The following is an 18,416-nucleotide window of genomic DNA, read 5'->3' on the forward strand; positions in this document are numbered from 1 at the left end:
AACTTTGGGCTCCATAAACTTTGACTTCGCCTTAAAAATTATAATCGAATTACACAAATGAGTAATGTTTTTTATTTCACTCATATGCATATTTATTGAATTTTGTCAACAGAGCTGGTTGTAAATAATAAAAATACAAATATTTCAGTAAAATTTTGTAAAAACTAAATTTTTAGTGCAATTAAGGAGCGATTATTTGCAAATTGTATGCAAACTCTGAATCGCATTTCAGAAACATTTCTCGCTGGATTAATTTAAGTTAACTTAGATGAAGAAGGCAACAATTGCTGATCAGCTGACATGAAATCGATTGGACTGCAGCTTAAAGACAAGCGATTTAACAATACCACTGTGCTGGAATTGCTGCGGTGAGTGATTGATTATAAATATTGGTATCAAATATGTTGCCAAAGTAAAAGAACTATTTTTTTTACTACAGCGAACACATTTGGGGCTGCAAGCGCGGACAGTTTGCTGAGAAAGTAAGTATCCACCTCTGCTGCTCTGTCCATCAGTAGGGCTGTTTGCTATATGGTTTTTTGTAACGGGAATTGTAAATAGTCTTAACGTTGCTCTCATAAAACTGTCTTAAGTAATAATTCTGGAAAAGTGAAAGAAACTAAATCTGTAGGTTTCTATGCAACAAATTGCCCCACCGTAACGAAAAAAATTTGGTGTCTGCTAAATTTTATTTTGTATATTCCTTTCCAGGAACGTAAAATGCTTCTAAAATGGTACAGACTATTGGAGAGGCAGGAAATTAAACTCGAGAAGACTATCTACAATATGGAACGGGAAATACATAACTTGGAGAATGGTTAACGTAACAGTATCCTTGTCATAATTTTATTTTTTATATATTACAGATTGTTAGTTTCTAATGTGTATTTTGTTTTAAATTATTTGTGTATTAATAAAATTATAAAGTATGTTATAGTAAAAAGTTATTGTTGCCTTTTTAAGATTGCAAAGTGCATAGTTACATATGCATGAAATCCAAAGAGAGTAAACACGTAAACATAATTCAATAATTGAAGAGATATTTGGTTAATTTTGTAAGCTTTTGTTAAAAGACAAACTTATAACATAATAATCTAATGTTGAGTTCCTGTTGAAAGTGCGTTTAAATCCACTTAAGGCCATACCTTACCGAGAGCATTTCTTATCTTTAAAACATGAAATACCCAGTCACAAATTCTCCACCCGATCTTTAAATGTACACATGTTTTAATAACTAATCGAAAATTTTTCCGAAAATTCGGTTTTTACTGCCTTCTAACTCCTTAATATAATTGTAGTTGCAAGCGAAGTATTTTTATCGAAGATCTTCCGTTTCGAAATTATTATTTTTTTTCAATGTTTGGAAGTCCTTAGGTTATTTTTATTTGTATTTTATTTCATTAATGGCTTACAAGATGGACTAGTAATCCTCGTCCTTCAACATACAAAGCTCACAAATCTTTGCCATCTTTCTGATCGCCTAGATATGTATGTATGTAAGTCGACAGCAGCTACCAAAAGACTAAAAAGAACGCAAATTTTGGTTATATTTATGTATGTACTATATTAAAATAACATAGTAAAACAGACGGGGAGAAAATAAATTGGTTTCGAGTTACACGCGATCTTCTACTGCACTATACAAAGATCTTCTCCTGATGCAGTGATCCCGTCTTATTTTGCCAATGTTATTTGTTACAAGCCAAGTCTTCTTTCAGAATTGGTCTGATTGTTCTGCCTTTGTCTGTCCTCTGAGGCTTTTATCCAATAAGTCTCTGTCATCTGGTAACTTTCATACTGGAAATTGAGATTCGTTACCCCTTTCCTTAAAGGCGGTAAACATGTAGCCTTCAATTACAGGCCAAAAATGTCTGAGTGCTCTGTTAAATATAAGTTATTTTTTGTAGTTAATTCAATCATTAATGTTAATCAGCACGGGTTTATCTCTGTGTCAAATTTAGTTGATTAGTGATTATCGCATGTTTACCTACTCCGCTGGATTTAAAGTATATTTTGTTTCAGATTTCTCTAAAGCTTTTGATAAAGTTTCACACAATATTCTAATTAAAAAGTTATGCTCTTTCGGTTTTCACTCAGTCTTCTTGCTGTGGATCAAGTCATATTTGCACAATAGATGTTGTGTTGATATTGGCGATAGGGTGTCATTCGATTCTCTCAAATTTAATGATAAAATGTGTAACTGAAATCAATGATCTTGGGGTAATCTTTGGCAATAGATTTTCCTTCACCAATCACATCAATTATATCACATCTAACTATGGCATGTGCTTGGCTTTGTCCGTCGAAATGCTCCCAAATTTTCCCACGCCTGTATTTTAAAATTATTCCTTACATATTTTGTTCGTTCCATCTTGAAATATGCTGTGTTCCTCTGTAGACCATATTGTCTATTCTCAATTAACGGGAGGGAACGCGTTCCAAAGATTTTTCTTAAATTTGTCCTCCGCTCCTCACAGTTTATTGACGCCATACCATCATGAGTCTCGTTAATTGCTATTACGCCTTAAGTCTTCAAGTGACGGTCCCTTCTCTGCCTTTAATTTTTTTCGGAAGAAGGATGTGCCTGCGTTGGCAGGTTAACTCTTTGCAGGATCTTCTAAGCTGAAAAAATACGTGTTTTAGTTCAAACCTTAACTTAGAAAGTGGACAGGGGCAAAGAAATCAACTGAAAACTGAATTTTTGGCTCGATTTTTGAGAAAGTTCTACTTGATTTTTCTTACTCTAGGGCTTCCTTCATTAGCATCTTTAATTCTGTTTTTTTGCTAAGTTATCTATTTGTTTTATTGTAATTTTATTTTCTATAAGTCATAATTTTCTAATAGTATGTAAGAATTAATATTCATAGACTTAAGTAAGTAAATAAATAACACACTAAAACTCATCAACATTTCGATATTTGGAAAACATAGTATTGATACAAGCACAATTTCATAATCCCCAAATAAGAAAAACAAAATTTTTTGTAAAGACCAAAAATTTCGCGTGAGCTACGATTTTCACCCCAAATGTAGGGTAGTGTACTTAGCAAGGTTTTTACACCTAAATAATTGTAGTTAGCCGAACTACTTAAGTGTAAAGTTTTAATCTAAGGTTATTTAGAAGAAAATCTATACAGACCTCCGAAGCCAATAAACCAAACTACTGCAAAGAATAAAATTCTTTCATATTCGATAAGAAAAGGGGAAATGTGAAATTTCCGATAACTGAATAAAGCTTATCAAAACTGCTTATTAAATTCAAAGACTAAAGTTCCATATATGAAACATTTGTAATATAATCAAATTTATTACTAGATATTAAACAAACGATGATTACAAATGTTTAAACACTTTCTAAAGTGACTATAATTTATATTTCAAAACACATACTTATACTCATATAGTATATGATCGTTAAGTAAATAAGAGATTTTTGTCAAATCAACTCAAACAAACTTAACGCTTTCTTACCAAAATTATTTGCAAAATTCTCAAATTCTCAAATCACACGCTTTTCCCCTTTTACAAAAACGCACAAACATTGACACTAAGAAACCTACCAATAAACATTTTTTCTACTAATAGACTTTGAAGGACCGATATTCCACTTTACTTAAAATTTACTTTTAACGATTTGCGGCGATTACATTTCTCCAACTCCTCGAATTTGTGTATCTCATATTCAATCAGATAGATCTGCTTCTCGAGTTTCATTTTCTTCTTCTCCAATTTTCGGTAGATGTCCGCGAGCTCCTTACGATCCTGTTAAGCAAACAAACTACAATTATCAAAGTAATACCGTTTTTTTTTTTTTTTGTGTTTTTTTTTTTTTTTTTTTTTTTTTTGCTTTTTTTTTTTTTTTTTTTTTTTTTTTTTTTTTTTTTTTTGCTACAAATCATACCGATTTTCTGCCCAATCTATGTATACGGTTGCCCCAGATTTGTTCGCTGTGGAAAAGTTTTTTTTTGCGATTTATTATGTGAAATTGCGAAATTTTGAAAGAGCAGGCTCACCGCAAGAGCTTTAAAACATTGTAGCGCTTTCCATTGCGTATTATCTCCAAGCCGATCGACTGCATGTTGCCCACAGCAGAATTAACAGTTGGTTGTAGCCAAATATTTACGAAGAAGCACAACAAAAAATTTTGATTACGCTTCGAGAGAATTTTATTTATGTACGTTTGTTCAGAAAAAATATTTATAATTTTGAAAATGAAATCTATCAAAAAGTTTCGGAATTTCGCCTATTCAAGGTGGTGTTTGTGGGTACCTAGCCTAAAATACTCACACTACAGACAATTAATTTAACTTAGTATACAAACTGCAGCAAATGCTTGTATCATCCAAGAAAAACCTGCGATTTTGAAAATCAGTTTTCAGCTGCCTTCAGTTTTTCCACAAAAAAAAAAAAAATAAAATAAAAAATGTCAAAATTATATTTTTCAAAAATTATTTTTCAAAACAAAAAATATTGAACATGCCATTTGAAAGACGGCAAGCAAGTTTTACTAATTTTCGCTATCCTACCAATTACGGACACCCGATCAGATTGCCCGGCATAAAACTTTCACAAGAACTATTGAGGGAGTACGAGAGGCGCGATGTTCAAAACAGTTTGGTAAGTAGCTGGATAAAGTTGAAAACAATTTCTTTTCTGCTTTTTTACATTGCTGTGCTTTCTTGTAAAGAGGAACCAATATTTAAACGAAGCGAAATCAAAATCTTAATTAAGTTCGAAGGGAAGCTGATGGAACCGTTTTGGCTTATGTAGAAGAAGAAATTTAACAGCATGATTTAAGAATCTTATTAAATTTATACGGCAAGACTAATAAACAAAATCTTCGGATTAAACCGCACGAAATTTGCTGAGTTTTGTAAAAATATATACTTCTCATAGCCTTTTAGTTTTTTTATACGATTCATGTTTATCAGTAGAATCTTCACGCTTCTTGAAAATAATCTAGAAATTTCTGTACTCACACCTGATTTCGAAATCTCTGCTGATAGTTTTCTAATTTTTTCCATACAGATATTTCCGGCTCAAAGATCAAGTTGTAAATGCCTTGTGGTAATTTTTACTGAGAAAAGATCTCTGAAGATGTCAGCGCTTCAACTCACCTGCTCTCTCACCACTTATAGCATTGCTTGTTAGCTCATTGTGTTTAACCATATTAGCTTCTGAGATTTCAGAACTTTTTCTAAAAATCAAAACAAATATTTTTACTATTTATATACTTTTGTAAATTTTGCTTTTTCAGATATGTACGCTTGGAAATATTGTAAACAAAAACAAATAACTCAATCACAACTACAGGGTGCTTCATGCCATATTTCAACACATACTAATATGGGCAAACAATACTAGGTTAGGTTAGTTTCAGTTAGATGGCTGATCTAAGGAGTTCGCACGGACTGCAATATTTAGTCTTTTGTGAAGCCATAGAAAAGAATAACTCCTGTGTTCGAGCTTATAAATTAGCAAAACGCTTTTTAGCCAGTATAAATTTGCACAGGCGTTTAATTTTCACTCCCGGCAATTGGGTGGGATGTCTGAAGTTGTGTCCTCTCAAGTGCTTAAGTCACGGGCCAGTCAAGTAAGAAGTGTTGAGTTCTTTCTACCTCATTTTCTATACAGCTTTAGCAGATACATCTGCTAAAATTCCCAATCTTACCAATCCAAGTGATCCGGTATGAAATTAAAGTATCGGCGGATTTCGGAGTGTTCAGATACTTGTTCCTCTTTGTGATGCATCAGCCGGGGCTTTGCTAAATAGGAAGGAAGATGGTTTCACCCCATCGTCGTGCCTACAGCCTACAGTCGAGATTAACGAAAATCTTCCGGCGTCGTACTACAGTTTTGCTGTCACCACATCAGCATTACTGAAATTGGGTAAAAAAAAAAAAAATACTGTTAATTAATTTCGGACCATTATACAGCCTCTGGTTCTACTTGCTTCGTTGGCCGCCAGTAACTTATGACTATTCGTCCACAATCTAGAGATGCCGTTGCTGATCAGTCGCGGTTCCTAGAGATCAGTATGACATCGGTTTCGTCTTACTTTAGGCATAGCATTAAATTGGCGGGGAAACGCTAGTTCAGCGCCCCCGTCGTGCTCGACTCACACCTCCTCAAACAGCTGTTCGAAGCGATTTGGCAGATGTTCTTTACAACGGTAATGTAGTGTTTTTTTTTTTTTTTTTTTTGTTTTGTGAAATAAATAGTTCATATCAAACATTTAATAACATTTAAGTAACCTAGATCATCTTGAGTGGAAACACTTTTACTAGTCTGAAGTGGCTTATTGACTAAACTACTACAATCTTTTAGCTCTGACACGTGATAATGCGCTCACTTCTGCTGTGCAAATACTGTGTTATGACGAAAACATTAAATAACATTGAATAAAACCGTATTTTTATGTTCGATAAGAATGTGTCAATATGGTTATCAACAGTTTTATTAACATAACCGATTCTAAATGTTCGTTTGAGTTGATTTTTTTTTTTTTTTTTTTTTTTTTTAGATTTTCAAATTTAGGCTTCTGAAGACAGCAACGATCGCTACTAGAGCAATTCTAGAGTCAATCATACGGCAGCGTTCAATGGGAAAAAGGCCAGACTTGTCTTGACATACTCTCTGTCTCAATTTTGATAGTTTCCAGTCAAATACTAACGCGCTCATCCTGCTGTGGATGCTGTGTTTTAGGATAGTTCCACACCTGGATTTTCGCCTGGCCAAACAAGATGAACAATAAATTGCCAACGAAGTACATGCCGCTAGCAATGTAAAACACAAAACGCCATTGCAGCACATTTTTCTGTAAATGCAGGCCGTTTAATAAAAAAAGTAAGCTTTCTATGTAGAAATAAATAGAAAATATACGAACCGCATCTGTGACAATCAAGCCCACCGCCAGTGGGGCCAATAAGCTCATAATATTTCCCGCACTATTCGCCATGCCCATAAGGACACCAGCAAAGTTGGGGGATAAATCAATATGATTGATGAGGAAACCCAAATTGCCGGCCGAATTCACACCAACAGCAATCACCAGCAAAACCAGTGCCAACTCGCTCTGATCGGCGCCCATATAGCCGAGTAGTATGAGCGGTACTATGGGCACCCAAAATCCGATAGTGTTGAACAGTTTCCGACTGACAATAATACTGATGTAGCCACGTTTAATCAAAAAATCAGATAAAAAACAAAATACGAATGTCAACAACAAATCAGCCAGATAAGGCGCTGCCGACATGAGCGAATTGCTCTGGATATCTTGTCCCAGTATGCTCTTCATATATGAGGGGATTTGTGTCATCATTGTCCAATAGCCCCATGCGTAGGTGCTCTGCGTCAGCAATATCACCCAGAAAGGCGCAGAGCTGAGTATCTTCAACCAAGGTGTCTTCATGGTTGCTTGCTCATGCTCCGGTTTAGCAATTGCGGCTTCAATATACAAACGCTCCGCTTCAGTCATTGATTTGCATTCGCTTGGTGTGTTAGCGCCGACAAAGTACCAAACGAAACCCCAAATTACGCTGAGTAAGCCAGCAAAATAGAATATGCCTGGCCAACCGAATGTGGAAGAGGCAATCCAACCGCTGACGAACATTATCAGCACAGTACCAAAAGCCATACCGCTGTAGCAAAAGGTGCCAAGTGAGCTGCGCTCCTCGGCTGGTATCCATTTGGAGAGTAGTGTGTGTGTCGATGAAAATGTGCTACCCTGTAAGAGACCTTGACACAAACGCAGCGCAAAGAGCAGTTGCCAATCGCCCAAACGTACGCTTAGCGGCGTGAGCAAAGCCAAAAGTCCACTTAGTACTATGCTAAGGAGCAGCGTTATTTTACCACCAAATTTGCGCGCCAACTGACTGCCCGGTATTTGTGTCACAAAATAGCCCCAAAAGAAACTGCTGAGCAGGTAGGATTTTGTCTGCTCGGACCATTGGTACTCCTTGCGTAAAAAATTATGCTTATGAAAAAATATTTAATTTTCTTTTAAGTTTTCATACCTCAAAATTGGGGTTTGTGGAATTCTTATCCATCATTGCTACTATCGCTACCGAGAGATTTACGCGTTGAGCGAACGCAGCTGCGGCTCCGAGAAATATGAGAATACATTGCACATGCCGAGCGCCGAAAAACGGTGCTAGAATGCGGAGAAATATTTTTTATTTTAAAATAATATTTGTTATTTTATTTTTTTTATTTATTTTAAAATAATATTTATTTAAAATGTATAGCGTAATTTTTTTGTTATTTATCAAAAATTAAGCATATTTCTTCCTCAGATTTTCCGTTCCATGAACTTTTCACAATTTATTCAAATTTTTTTCACTCGAAGTAGTTAACGCATTTCGAATGTTTCTACAAACCTTTATTTTTGCTATCATCTATCTGCTTATTTTCCATTTAATATTCAGCTTTAGTCACACTGTAACTTAAAGTTTCGAAAACACAACTTATTAATTTAATTGCTTAGTGGCATGCAAGCGAACTGATTGACTAAGAAAACCATATAACCGTTTTTGCTTATTTAATAGTTTGTATATGTAGAGTGGACAGCGGCAATATGATTAGTGTGGCTTAAAAAGTACTTTAATTCAATTATACTTTCAGTGGTGATAGAAAAGTATCGTTTTTTCCAATTTGTAAATATAAATAATTTGTATACCTCGAACAGAATATATTGAGTTTTCGATTTAGTTTGTCATATTAGAAGAAAACGTTGGAAACTCCATAGAATAGAATAGAATGGAAATTTGAAGAGTTTTGCACCACCACCTATGATCTATTATGCCCTTACCTCCATCACATGCATTCCCAAAAGATGTGATGTGTTCTCTATTTACATAAATGGATCTAATAAGAGCCTTGAGCGAAGACACCATTAACAACCAATGAACAGCGTGACGAGCTGTGCCGATTTTTTTAACTTTGCTATGTTCGTCTGTCCGTCTGTATGACCCATATACTTATATAAGCGAACTTAACCGTAAGTGTTTGAGATATCGATCTGAAACCTCGCACACATACTCAAAGTGTTCTTTTGTCGGAAACACCGTTATGGGACCGCAACACCATACAGCTCCCACACAAACTGGCCGATCAAACTCAAGTTCTTCTAAGAAATATTTTGTATTTAGTCAAATATCAAAAAATTTGGTTGAAAAGTACACCAATTGTTTGTAAAATATGTTTCTTTAGAATAATATAAAATTTTAATAAACTCTTTATTTCTTTATATGAAAACAAAAATAAATAAATTTGTCTTTGTTTGCTCGAGGAAACCCATATAACGCTATAACCCATAGCGTATGCGATCGCTAATCCTGTTTTGGTACGAAAGGGTAATTGGAACATTCCAGATGCTCGTTTTAAAATTTTCATGTTTTCGATGGTAACCTCTGTTAATATAATATCATGAAAATTTTGCAGAGATTTTATGTTTTTACAAATTCAGTAATTTACTAAAAATAGCTCGTTCGTCGAATATAGTTATTTCATCATAAAAAAAAGTTTAAGTAAGTCAGGAGAGAACGGTAATTAGTAACTTAGATTAGTACCATGGGATTTTGAAATAATCACAGTAAAAAATCTCTAAATCTAAACATATTATTGTCATTAGATGGATACACTCGAATTTTCTTCTTCTTCTTTTCTTCTTCACTGGCCTAGACTGCGCTTACGCGGTTATAGCCAATAACACGACAGCTGTTTCTTCTCTTCGCTATTTGGCGTTAATTCGAGTTACCAAATACACTTACCAAGTCCCTCTCCATCCGATCTCTCCAATGGAGTAGTAGTCTTCCCCTTTCTCTGCTACCACTGGTAGGTACTGAATCGAATACCTTCAATACTTGAGTATTTTCTTACATTCGAACCACATGACCTTTACAGCGAAATTGCTATCTCTTGATTCGCTGAGCAAAACATAATAAGACCTTTTCATATAAATTTCACGCGAAAACCCATTCGTCCAAATATTTTTGACTGCCAGTGACATGTGTGCCAAATATGTGCATACTAAATAATCATCAATGTTAAGTATACGTTTGTCTTTCTGAAGGACATAAAGTGCATTCGGCAATTTTTGCGATGAGTGAAATTCAACAACGAAGCTCAATTAGTGTACCATTTTGTGTACCGAACAAAATTTTTGGTGCCCAAACGTTCACAATATTGGAAAAGGCTTTTGGTTATAATTGTTTGTCTCGAGCAAGAGTTTTGTTCGATGCATATTATTCGAAGAGGAACGAGAACGCGTTGTCGACGAGACACGGGTTGCTAAGAATGGACGACTAACAATCAGCGATCTTACTGGCATCTTTGGAATATCGGAAAGATCAGTGAAAGCCATTTTGAAAGATAAATTGGGCCTAAAAAAATGAAAAGCGCGATTGGTTCCAAAATCACTGAATTCTTTCGAAAAACAAAGTCGCGCTAACGTCTGCGTATAATGTTTTCCGACTACCAGCATGCCGTGAAACGTATTATTATTGACGATGAGTCTTGGATCTATACTCACGACTCAAAAATGTAGCATCAATCGGTGAAAAAATTGTAGCAAAGGTGAGCCGAAGCCGAAAATAACATGTCAAAGCAGGTGAAAAATGAAGGCTATGTTGACAGTTTTCTTCGATTAACAAACTTCCTTCTGACCGACTAAAATGTCTACAAGTAATACTATCTGAGGGTTATGCGACGCTTGGGTAAAGCTATTCGTAAAAGGAGGTAAGAATTATAGGACGACAGCTCTTGGTTTTGCACCACAAACATGCATAATTTAGCTTTGTGTGACTTCTGGCTATTCAGCAAACTCAAACAATCGCTAAGGGTCAACCGTTTTGAGTCAATTGAAGATATTCAACGTGCATCGCTACGCGCATTGAAGGCTATTCCGGAAATTGACTTTAACAACTGTTTCGAGGATTTGAAAATACGTTGACACAAGTATTGTGGTCGAGTGAGATTGCTATGAGAAGGAACATAGATTTTGAAGAACAAAAAAAGTCTTAAAATTTTTTGTTCATAGTAGTTTTCCGAGGAATTCAATAAAGTTGGTTTTAATTTGCCTCAATTCAAGTGAATTTTAAAATGAATATTACAAATTTTTGGCTCAAATTGCGAACTGTTCCAAATTGTGTAGCTTTTCAAAATAATTCTTGCATAAACTTATCAGCTGTTATTACTAACGTAAACTTCAAAATCAGTTTTGAATGCATTCAGTTGACCATGAAATGCTTTCGATATACTTAAATATATTTCCAGTGAAATTTATTGCATAGCAAATGCGAATTTATTGATAGCTGAGCAATCTGAAAAGTATTACTCCTATATACAATGCAAGCACTTTTGTAAGAACTCAGAAAGGGATAGTAAATTATAATGAAATATGTTTTTGTTCATATGAAGAAAATATTAGCAAACATATACTGCAATTATGTAAATTTTTATATCGATTCACAGAATTCTATATGCAGACAATACATTTTCTTTTCAAACAGTATATGCCAAAATTAATTATAGAAGTGTGTACGAACAAGAAAACACGTTAGCTCACCAGATTTCTTGCAAGAACTTTATTTTGATCAATCAGTTTGTATGGCAGCTATATGCTATAGTAGTCTGATATCGGCCGTTCCTAAAAAGGAGCAGCTCCTTAGAAAGAAAAAGACGTTCAAAATTTCAGGTCAGTATCTCAAAACCCACCTAAACCTTATAATACTTCTTCGGATTGTAAATACTTGTTTATGCGTTAGAAGCTTTTTTTGGAAAACGAAATAACCATTCAATATACTATAAATGGCCAAATATAATGATTATTTTGTGATGTGTCTCTCCCAAAAATGCGGAAATTCAGTGTTTAAAATAATACTCATGACAGAGTTTTTCAGTTTCATGCTTTTTCTGTAATCTAAATATTCACCACAAGTATAGTTTAGTTAAATAATTAGATTTTTCAAATGGAATGCATCACCACAATGTAATTACTCAGCAACAATATTATTATTCATATGTGCTCAAGACTTCAAATGGAGTTTTTGCTGCATTGAAAAGACGATCGACGCAAATCGTGGAGAATTGTAAAAGGTGGTCCATCCGTTGAGTCCAATTTTCGACGACTCATTCGAGTCGTTTCGACTGGAAACTGACGCAGATGATATTTTTCTTCAAATCCTCAATCGAAGCGGGATTATTCGCAAAGACTTTACATATCCCCGTAGGAAATAGTCTACTGCCGCGATGTCATATGATCTTGGTGGCCAATCGACCGACGCATAACGGCAAATTATCTGCTAACTGAAGTGCTCTCTCCATAAATCCATTGAATAATGTGATTGTTTAAAGTGGCCGTCTAGTTGAAAGCCAATGTCGCCGCGATCAAGATGTTCAATATCAGACATCAAATAGTCGGTTATCATGGCATTACATTCTAACCGGCCCCATTTTTGAAGAAATATGAACCGATGATTCCGCTGGCCTACAAAGTACGCCAAACTGTTATATTTTCTGGATGAAATGACAGCTGTGGAATCGCTTTAGATTGCTCTTTGTTCCAAAAGTAACAAATTTGCTTGTTTACATCCCCATTGAGCCAAAAACGGGTTTCATCGACGAACAAAATTCGACTCGAAAACTTTGGATCTTCTTGGATCTTTTCAAAAGTCCATAGAGTGAAGCGATGTCGCTTTGGAAGGTCGAACGGCTTCAGCTCGTGCATAAGCTGTATTCCGTACGCTTTCAATTTAATGTCAGGACGTAAAATGCTCCAAATCGTTTCATACGCCAGTCCGAGTTGCTGTGAATGAAGCCGAATGGACTCTCCACGATCTTCGTGTAGATTCTCAGTTATTGCTGGTATATTTTTTTCACTGCGTGCTGGACGCGGTCTTTTCGGTCGAATATAATCCAGTAATGAATGCTAGGTCTTAACATGGGCGATGGTATTTCGAATAGTGCACTCAGTACGCCGATTATGTTGAGCGAAGAGCGCGAAACACATTCTTTACAGAACGTGAATTTTCGTAATAAAGTTGAACGATTTGTAAACATTTTTCAAGCATTAGTTTCTCCATGATCTAATTCCAAACAATACTGAGCAAATATAACTTGAGACACACGTGTGATCTGCAAAAGGGCGATTGAAAATAGTGCCTGTTCGTGCAACAGCGTCAGATATCTTTAGACTTTAATTAATGGTGACAAAGCAGAATATTGCCATTTAGCTTTTAATTAAATCAAAGACGTGTGGGGGCAGTACGTAATTTTGCTGTCAAATTAATCAACAATTAACTACGGTAGTAGTGTGTGGCTTACCATTCTGGTAATATGGCATGTAGAATCAATTCTTGTGATTTAGTTAATAAACTTTGACTGGGCTTTTACTCGAAAATACTTTAAAATTTTTACAAGTGACATTTAAAAGTGAGTTCCAAATATTCTATATAGCATGTATGATAATTTCTTGTATTTTCGATCACACATCCAGTATTCAGGAGACTTTTAAAACAATATAAGTAGAAACTACCTGTAAAAAATTTAAAATCTTTTAAGTCATGTTACACATTTGAAACTTATACCAATACGGATGGATTCAGGAAGTCGTCGCTTACGAATTTCATTGCTCTAGTTTCAAAGCAACTTTATACCCGTTACAAAGCCAAATAGTCGTAGTCATTTAAACGGAACTTCAGTTGTAAACTTTTTCATACTACCGACCACCGCCTCCTTCAGTGTTTCTAAAACACAGTGTTCCAGTGCTTTGTGTTTGCCACTCCTTGTGCACCCACTAGTTGACCTATCAATAGGTTCATCCGCTGCCAATAGCAAACTGCAATTTCTATCTCACTTCCCGTTTTTTTGCTTTTGTCAGTGGAAAAGTGTGGCGTGGCGTCAAGTGTTGAGGCAACTAACAAACAAAAGCAGTCAGCTGCCACTTTATCCATCCGCCACTCAATGCTGCCTAGGCTGAAGATATGAAAGTTATCTCGCTGCTACCAAGTCGCGCCATTGGCATTCAAGTATTTTAGTTGAAAAAGTGCGGAGAAATTAAATTCGACATCATCGCCATGCATTGGCACTCTCACGAGAGTAAGTGTTGTGAAATTAATGGGGAAGCGTAAGCTTTGTGGTGGCGCTACCATTGGCAGGCTTCTAATTAATTTGCCACAACATCCCGGCTTGTCGTTTAAAAGCTGGAGTATGGCTGCGATAGAATGAGTGTAAGGCGCAGCACTTGACACGTGAGGGCGTGATAGAGCATGTCGCTGACAATTAGGCATGTCACCAGTCAACTTAGGTTGTGCTTAGATATAACAACAACCACAACAGAATTCCATACTTTTCATTGGGATTGGATAGGTTTATTAAGTTTTTGTTGTGGTAGTTATTAGGAATACAATATCTGTTGGATTTTAAGTACTTAGTAATTATACATGTCAGGAATAGTATGCACTAAACTTGATGCAGCTTATCTAATCACTTGTGTATCAACTTAATGATTATTTTCAGCAATAAGCCTTGGTTTTGCATAATCATTTGGCAATGAAGTGTGTTATTTAATATGTACTTAGCTGTAGTTGTTAACTTTTACTATATATACTTTTATGTATCTTCCAAAGAAAGATCACTTTCAATATTTCTGAAATTATTTGTATAACCTGTAAAGGTTTATTTATATATTGGAGAGTCGAAAAAGTATTTTCGTATTTCTAATAAAATTTCAACTTATTTTTTTATATTTATAATGAGCTTTTATGAACCAAATATGTCCCATTTTGGTCGGCCACTTTTTGGCATTTTTCGACTAGAGACAATATTCCATCGGTGTAAAACTTTTCTGGTTGCTCGGCGAAAAACTGCAAAAAGTAATTTTCGCTTTTCTTGAAGCCAACTTTATTTTATTAAGGGAGTTGTACATTGACCGAAGTAAATGGTCAATATCCGATGGTGCAAGGTCAGGGCTATATAGTGGATGCATGAAAACTTTCCAGTCAACCTCTCCCACTTTCTGCCGAGTCATCAAAAATGTGTGTGGTTGTCTTCATGGAAGACTAAGCCCTTTCTGTTGATCAGTTCTGACCGTTTTTTTTTCCAATTCGCTTACTTCAATTTTATCAGCTGTTGACAGTAAATATATAGCCATTCGTTCGACCAAACTAGAGCTCATAGTGGATGACTTCTCTCCAAATCCCACCAAACAGTCAGCATAACCTTTCAAAGCATCAATCCTGGCTTTTAAACCTTTTGTAGAGCTTCACCACGCTTAGACCATCATCCTTTTCACTCATTATTGTCGTTTTTGATCCACTTTTCGTCTCCTGTTACCATTCGCTCCAGAAGTGGTTCGATTTCATTTTCAAAAAAGAATCGCACACATTAATTCGGTCCACAAAATCTTTTACAGACAAATTTCACTCGCTTTTCTCTTATTTATCAAATTCCAAGGGAAAACTCAGTTAATCTGGCAACCCTTTCACAAAAAAAATTTGCATTTCGAGCCAAATTTACCTCACTATTCTATTACATAACAAATCTCAAAGAAGAATAAAGTTAATCTGGCAACCCTTTTAAGAAAATTTTTCTAAATCGGACTTTATTTCATTCGCTTTTCTATTACTTAACAAATTTCAAAGGAAATCTCAGTTAATCTGGCAACCCTTTCAGAAAAAAATCTCTAAATCGGGCCTAATTTCACTCGCTCTTTTCTTATTAAACAAATTTCGAGGATAATCATGTTAGTCTGGCAAACCTTTCAAAAAAATTTTTTTAATTGTTCCTAATTTCACTCGTTTCTCTATTGTTTAACAAATTCCAAACGAAAATCCAGTTAATACGGCAACCCCCCCATTTCCTACTAACAGCCATGCCATATTGCCTACCTTCTTCGCATATATTACATTTTCTGCGCAAAAAACAAGAAAATCCCATCAAATTTGCATATAATTTGCTCGCTTCACTCTACCAATACGCTCACACATCGTGTCGAATTTCGGCTAAAACTACACGCAGTTAATGAAATTACACAAGCACAGGGCACGCCTGGATTCCAAGATGAAATGAAGATAAAAGTGATACGGAGCAAATAGCATTAGCACAGGGCGGCATTTGTCAGCATTTGTAGTGCCAAAGAATAACTGCACAAATACGCTGCACTGACACACATGAACAAAATACATGAACAAAATACATGTGTGTATGTATGGTATGTAAGTCATGGCTTGAAGAATGCTTTATAAGCCCGAAGACAGCAAGCCGGAAATAGGAGTAATTCATTTACTTGCAAAACAAAAACAAAAAAAACAAAAATTGTTAGGAAAATAAAATGTGCGCATAGATGAAGCAGCTGAATATTATGTTCATACATATATGCTGCTCCGGGAACTGTTCAACGCTAAAGGATATTAATACTTCACTCGCAGGCAAAACGCAATTTCTTTTAGTTTTACTTTTACTTCACTGCGCTTGTACTTAATAGCGATTTTTCATAGTTTCTCAAGCCACTCGACGGACTTGCTTGACTTCAAAGGGAAGCGTATATGACTATACACATATGTATATTAGAGTGATTCAAAAATAAAAAATTTTTTTTTTTTTTTTCGTTTGGTACTCTGAAAAATAGGCTTCTAGGCACCTTTAAGGGAAGGTCCTCCTACTTACAGTTTTATATTTTTTCTTATTATCTGATAGAAAAGTTACGCATGGTGAAACTCATAGTTTTGTAGGAAATTCACTGGTCTATACAAATGGTCCCATACGATTTGTATAAAAAAAAAATTTTTTTTTTGTTTTTTTCGTTTGGTACTCTAAAAAATAGGTTCCTAGACACCTTTAAAAAAACCTCTCCAAAACCTATGAGTTTCATTCATAATAATTTTTTTTCATTGAGTTATAAAATTCTTAAGAAATAAAAAATTTTCCCAAAAATATTCACATTTCAACCGTTAATATCTTTTAAACGGTTGGGTTTACGAAAAAATCGTAATTTTGCAGAGTACCAAACGAAAAAAAAAATATATTTTTTAATCACCCTAATGTATATACATATGAGTATATATATATATTATATGAAAATGTATATATATGTATGTACGCACATATGTAAATGTCCACTGCTGCTGACAACTTTCTCGACAAAACTTGCCACTGTTTAGACATGTTTACACATATAACCGTTACTTGAACCGTTACGCAAAAGTTAGCTTCTCATCTTAAATACTCTAGACACACTTGATACTTAGTGGGCCGCTAAGCTTTATACTGCACGAAAATGTACATATGTATTAGTATGGAGCGACATGCATAAAACATGTTCATATGGCCACATCTTGACCGCTGAAGATGCACCACAAGTAAACTTTTCCATATTTCGGTCTCAGTTGCATGCTCATTAAAAATTTCATAACCCAGATTTCGTTCTTCCTTCCGCTACTTGGTCACGAACAGTGCGTCTTAAATTATGAGTAAATGCTGGTGCACACGTGAGGCGCTTAGCTGATGGTATGCGTTTGCCAAAATGTTCTTTGAGACATGTTTTTGTATTTTAAAATATAAGTTTTGAGGAGTTTTTAAAATTTATTATTTTTCTAAGCGTTTTCTAAGCTTTATAAATTTACTTTGAGATCAAAGGCATCGGCTCTGGAACTAATGACTTAACATTGAAAATATTGGAAGCTTTTTACAATGAAAAAATTTTTGAGTTTAGTTCTATTCTCCTTGAGAAGGTCTTAATTTCAGTCGTCAAAAATAATATTAATAATTTTACTCACCCATTATTTCTACTCTCACATTTCGGCGGAAAATACATATGTACGTTGCCTGTCACTTACACTGCACTGCAATCACTAAACCGAAACTTCATGTTCAGCGCTCTTTGATTTGCTTTACCGACTGTCAACTGCTGCAACCAACAAAACTAGAATTACTGGCAGGTAAATTAGTTAACGATTGATTATCAACACTTCAGTGCTCGTAACACTTTCGTGATCCCTGTCTTGCCGATTAATTCACTTAATTTAACAGATTAATATTTTAATTTCACATTCCATCACACCAAACCAGGCCAACACAAAAACCATCAATTTAACATACAAATCGGAAGTAATCAAGCGAAATTCCCTATTGGTGATGACAAGAGAAGTGAAGCGGAGAGTTTTTGTTTGCAAAAAGAGACTACAGATCAAATATGATACAACTAACGTGATCCAAGAAGTGGTACTCTTTTCAATATTCTTTTTTTGACAGATCACGCGTGAATCGTGTCACGCTGTCATACTATTTTTGTCCAGTATTGTTTGGCAGTTCAACATGGAAAGACTTAAGCCTGAATAACGTCTACTAATCGCTCAGCTTTATATCGAAAACTCACTTCTGTAAAAAATGTGTTTCGTGCGCCTTTCTCAACTTATTTT

General features: G+C 35.1%; 1 protein-coding gene and 2 long non-coding RNA genes across 4 annotated transcripts; 1 reads left to right on the top strand and 2 right to left on the bottom strand.

The window, feature by feature from the left end:
• Positions 1 to 3,356: 3,356 nt before the first annotated feature.
• LOC108971848 lies at positions 3,357 to 4,031 on the bottom strand. The gene is made up of 3 exons (XR_001993581.1): positions 4,014 to 4,031; positions 3,902 to 3,947; positions 3,357 to 3,778 (listed from the first exon to the last, which is right to left on the bottom strand). It is a non-coding gene; the product is annotated as an uncharacterized LOC108971848 (long non-coding RNA).
• Positions 4,032 to 4,087: 56 nt separating this feature from the next.
• LOC108971849 lies at positions 4,088 to 4,860 on the top strand. The gene is made up of 2 exons (XR_001993582.1): positions 4,088 to 4,617; positions 4,688 to 4,860. It is a non-coding gene; the product is annotated as an uncharacterized LOC108971849 (long non-coding RNA).
• A 1,323-nt stretch (positions 4,861 to 6,183) lies between these two features.
• LOC108971846 (putative inorganic phosphate cotransporter) lies at positions 6,184 to 17,911 on the bottom strand. 2 transcript variants are annotated; one of them, XM_018938162.1, is made up of 4 exons: positions 17,775 to 17,911; positions 8,016 to 8,152; positions 6,887 to 7,957; positions 6,184 to 6,817 (listed from the first exon to the last, which is right to left on the bottom strand). In XM_018938162.1, the coding sequence occupies exons 1-4, from the start codon at positions 17,776 to 17,778 to the stop codon at positions 6,662 to 6,664; spliced, it is 1,368 nt and encodes a 455-aa protein (XP_018793707.1). In that variant the 5' UTR covers positions 17,779 to 17,911; the 3' UTR covers positions 6,184 to 6,661. The 2 variants fall into 2 exon arrangements, with proteins under 2 accessions (XP_018793707.1, XP_018793706.1); XM_018938161.1 differs by lacking the exon at positions 17,775 to 17,911 and adding an exon at positions 8,379 to 8,499.
• Between the last annotated feature and the right edge of the window lie 505 nt (positions 17,912 to 18,416).

This window comes from Bactrocera latifrons, unplaced genomic scaffold, assembly GCF_001853355.1.
Source record: "Bactrocera latifrons isolate USDA-ARS-PBARC rearing strain unplaced genomic scaffold, ASM185335v1 scaffold_36, whole genome shotgun sequence".
NCBI lineage: Eukaryota > Metazoa > Arthropoda > Insecta > Diptera > Tephritidae > Bactrocera > Bactrocera latifrons.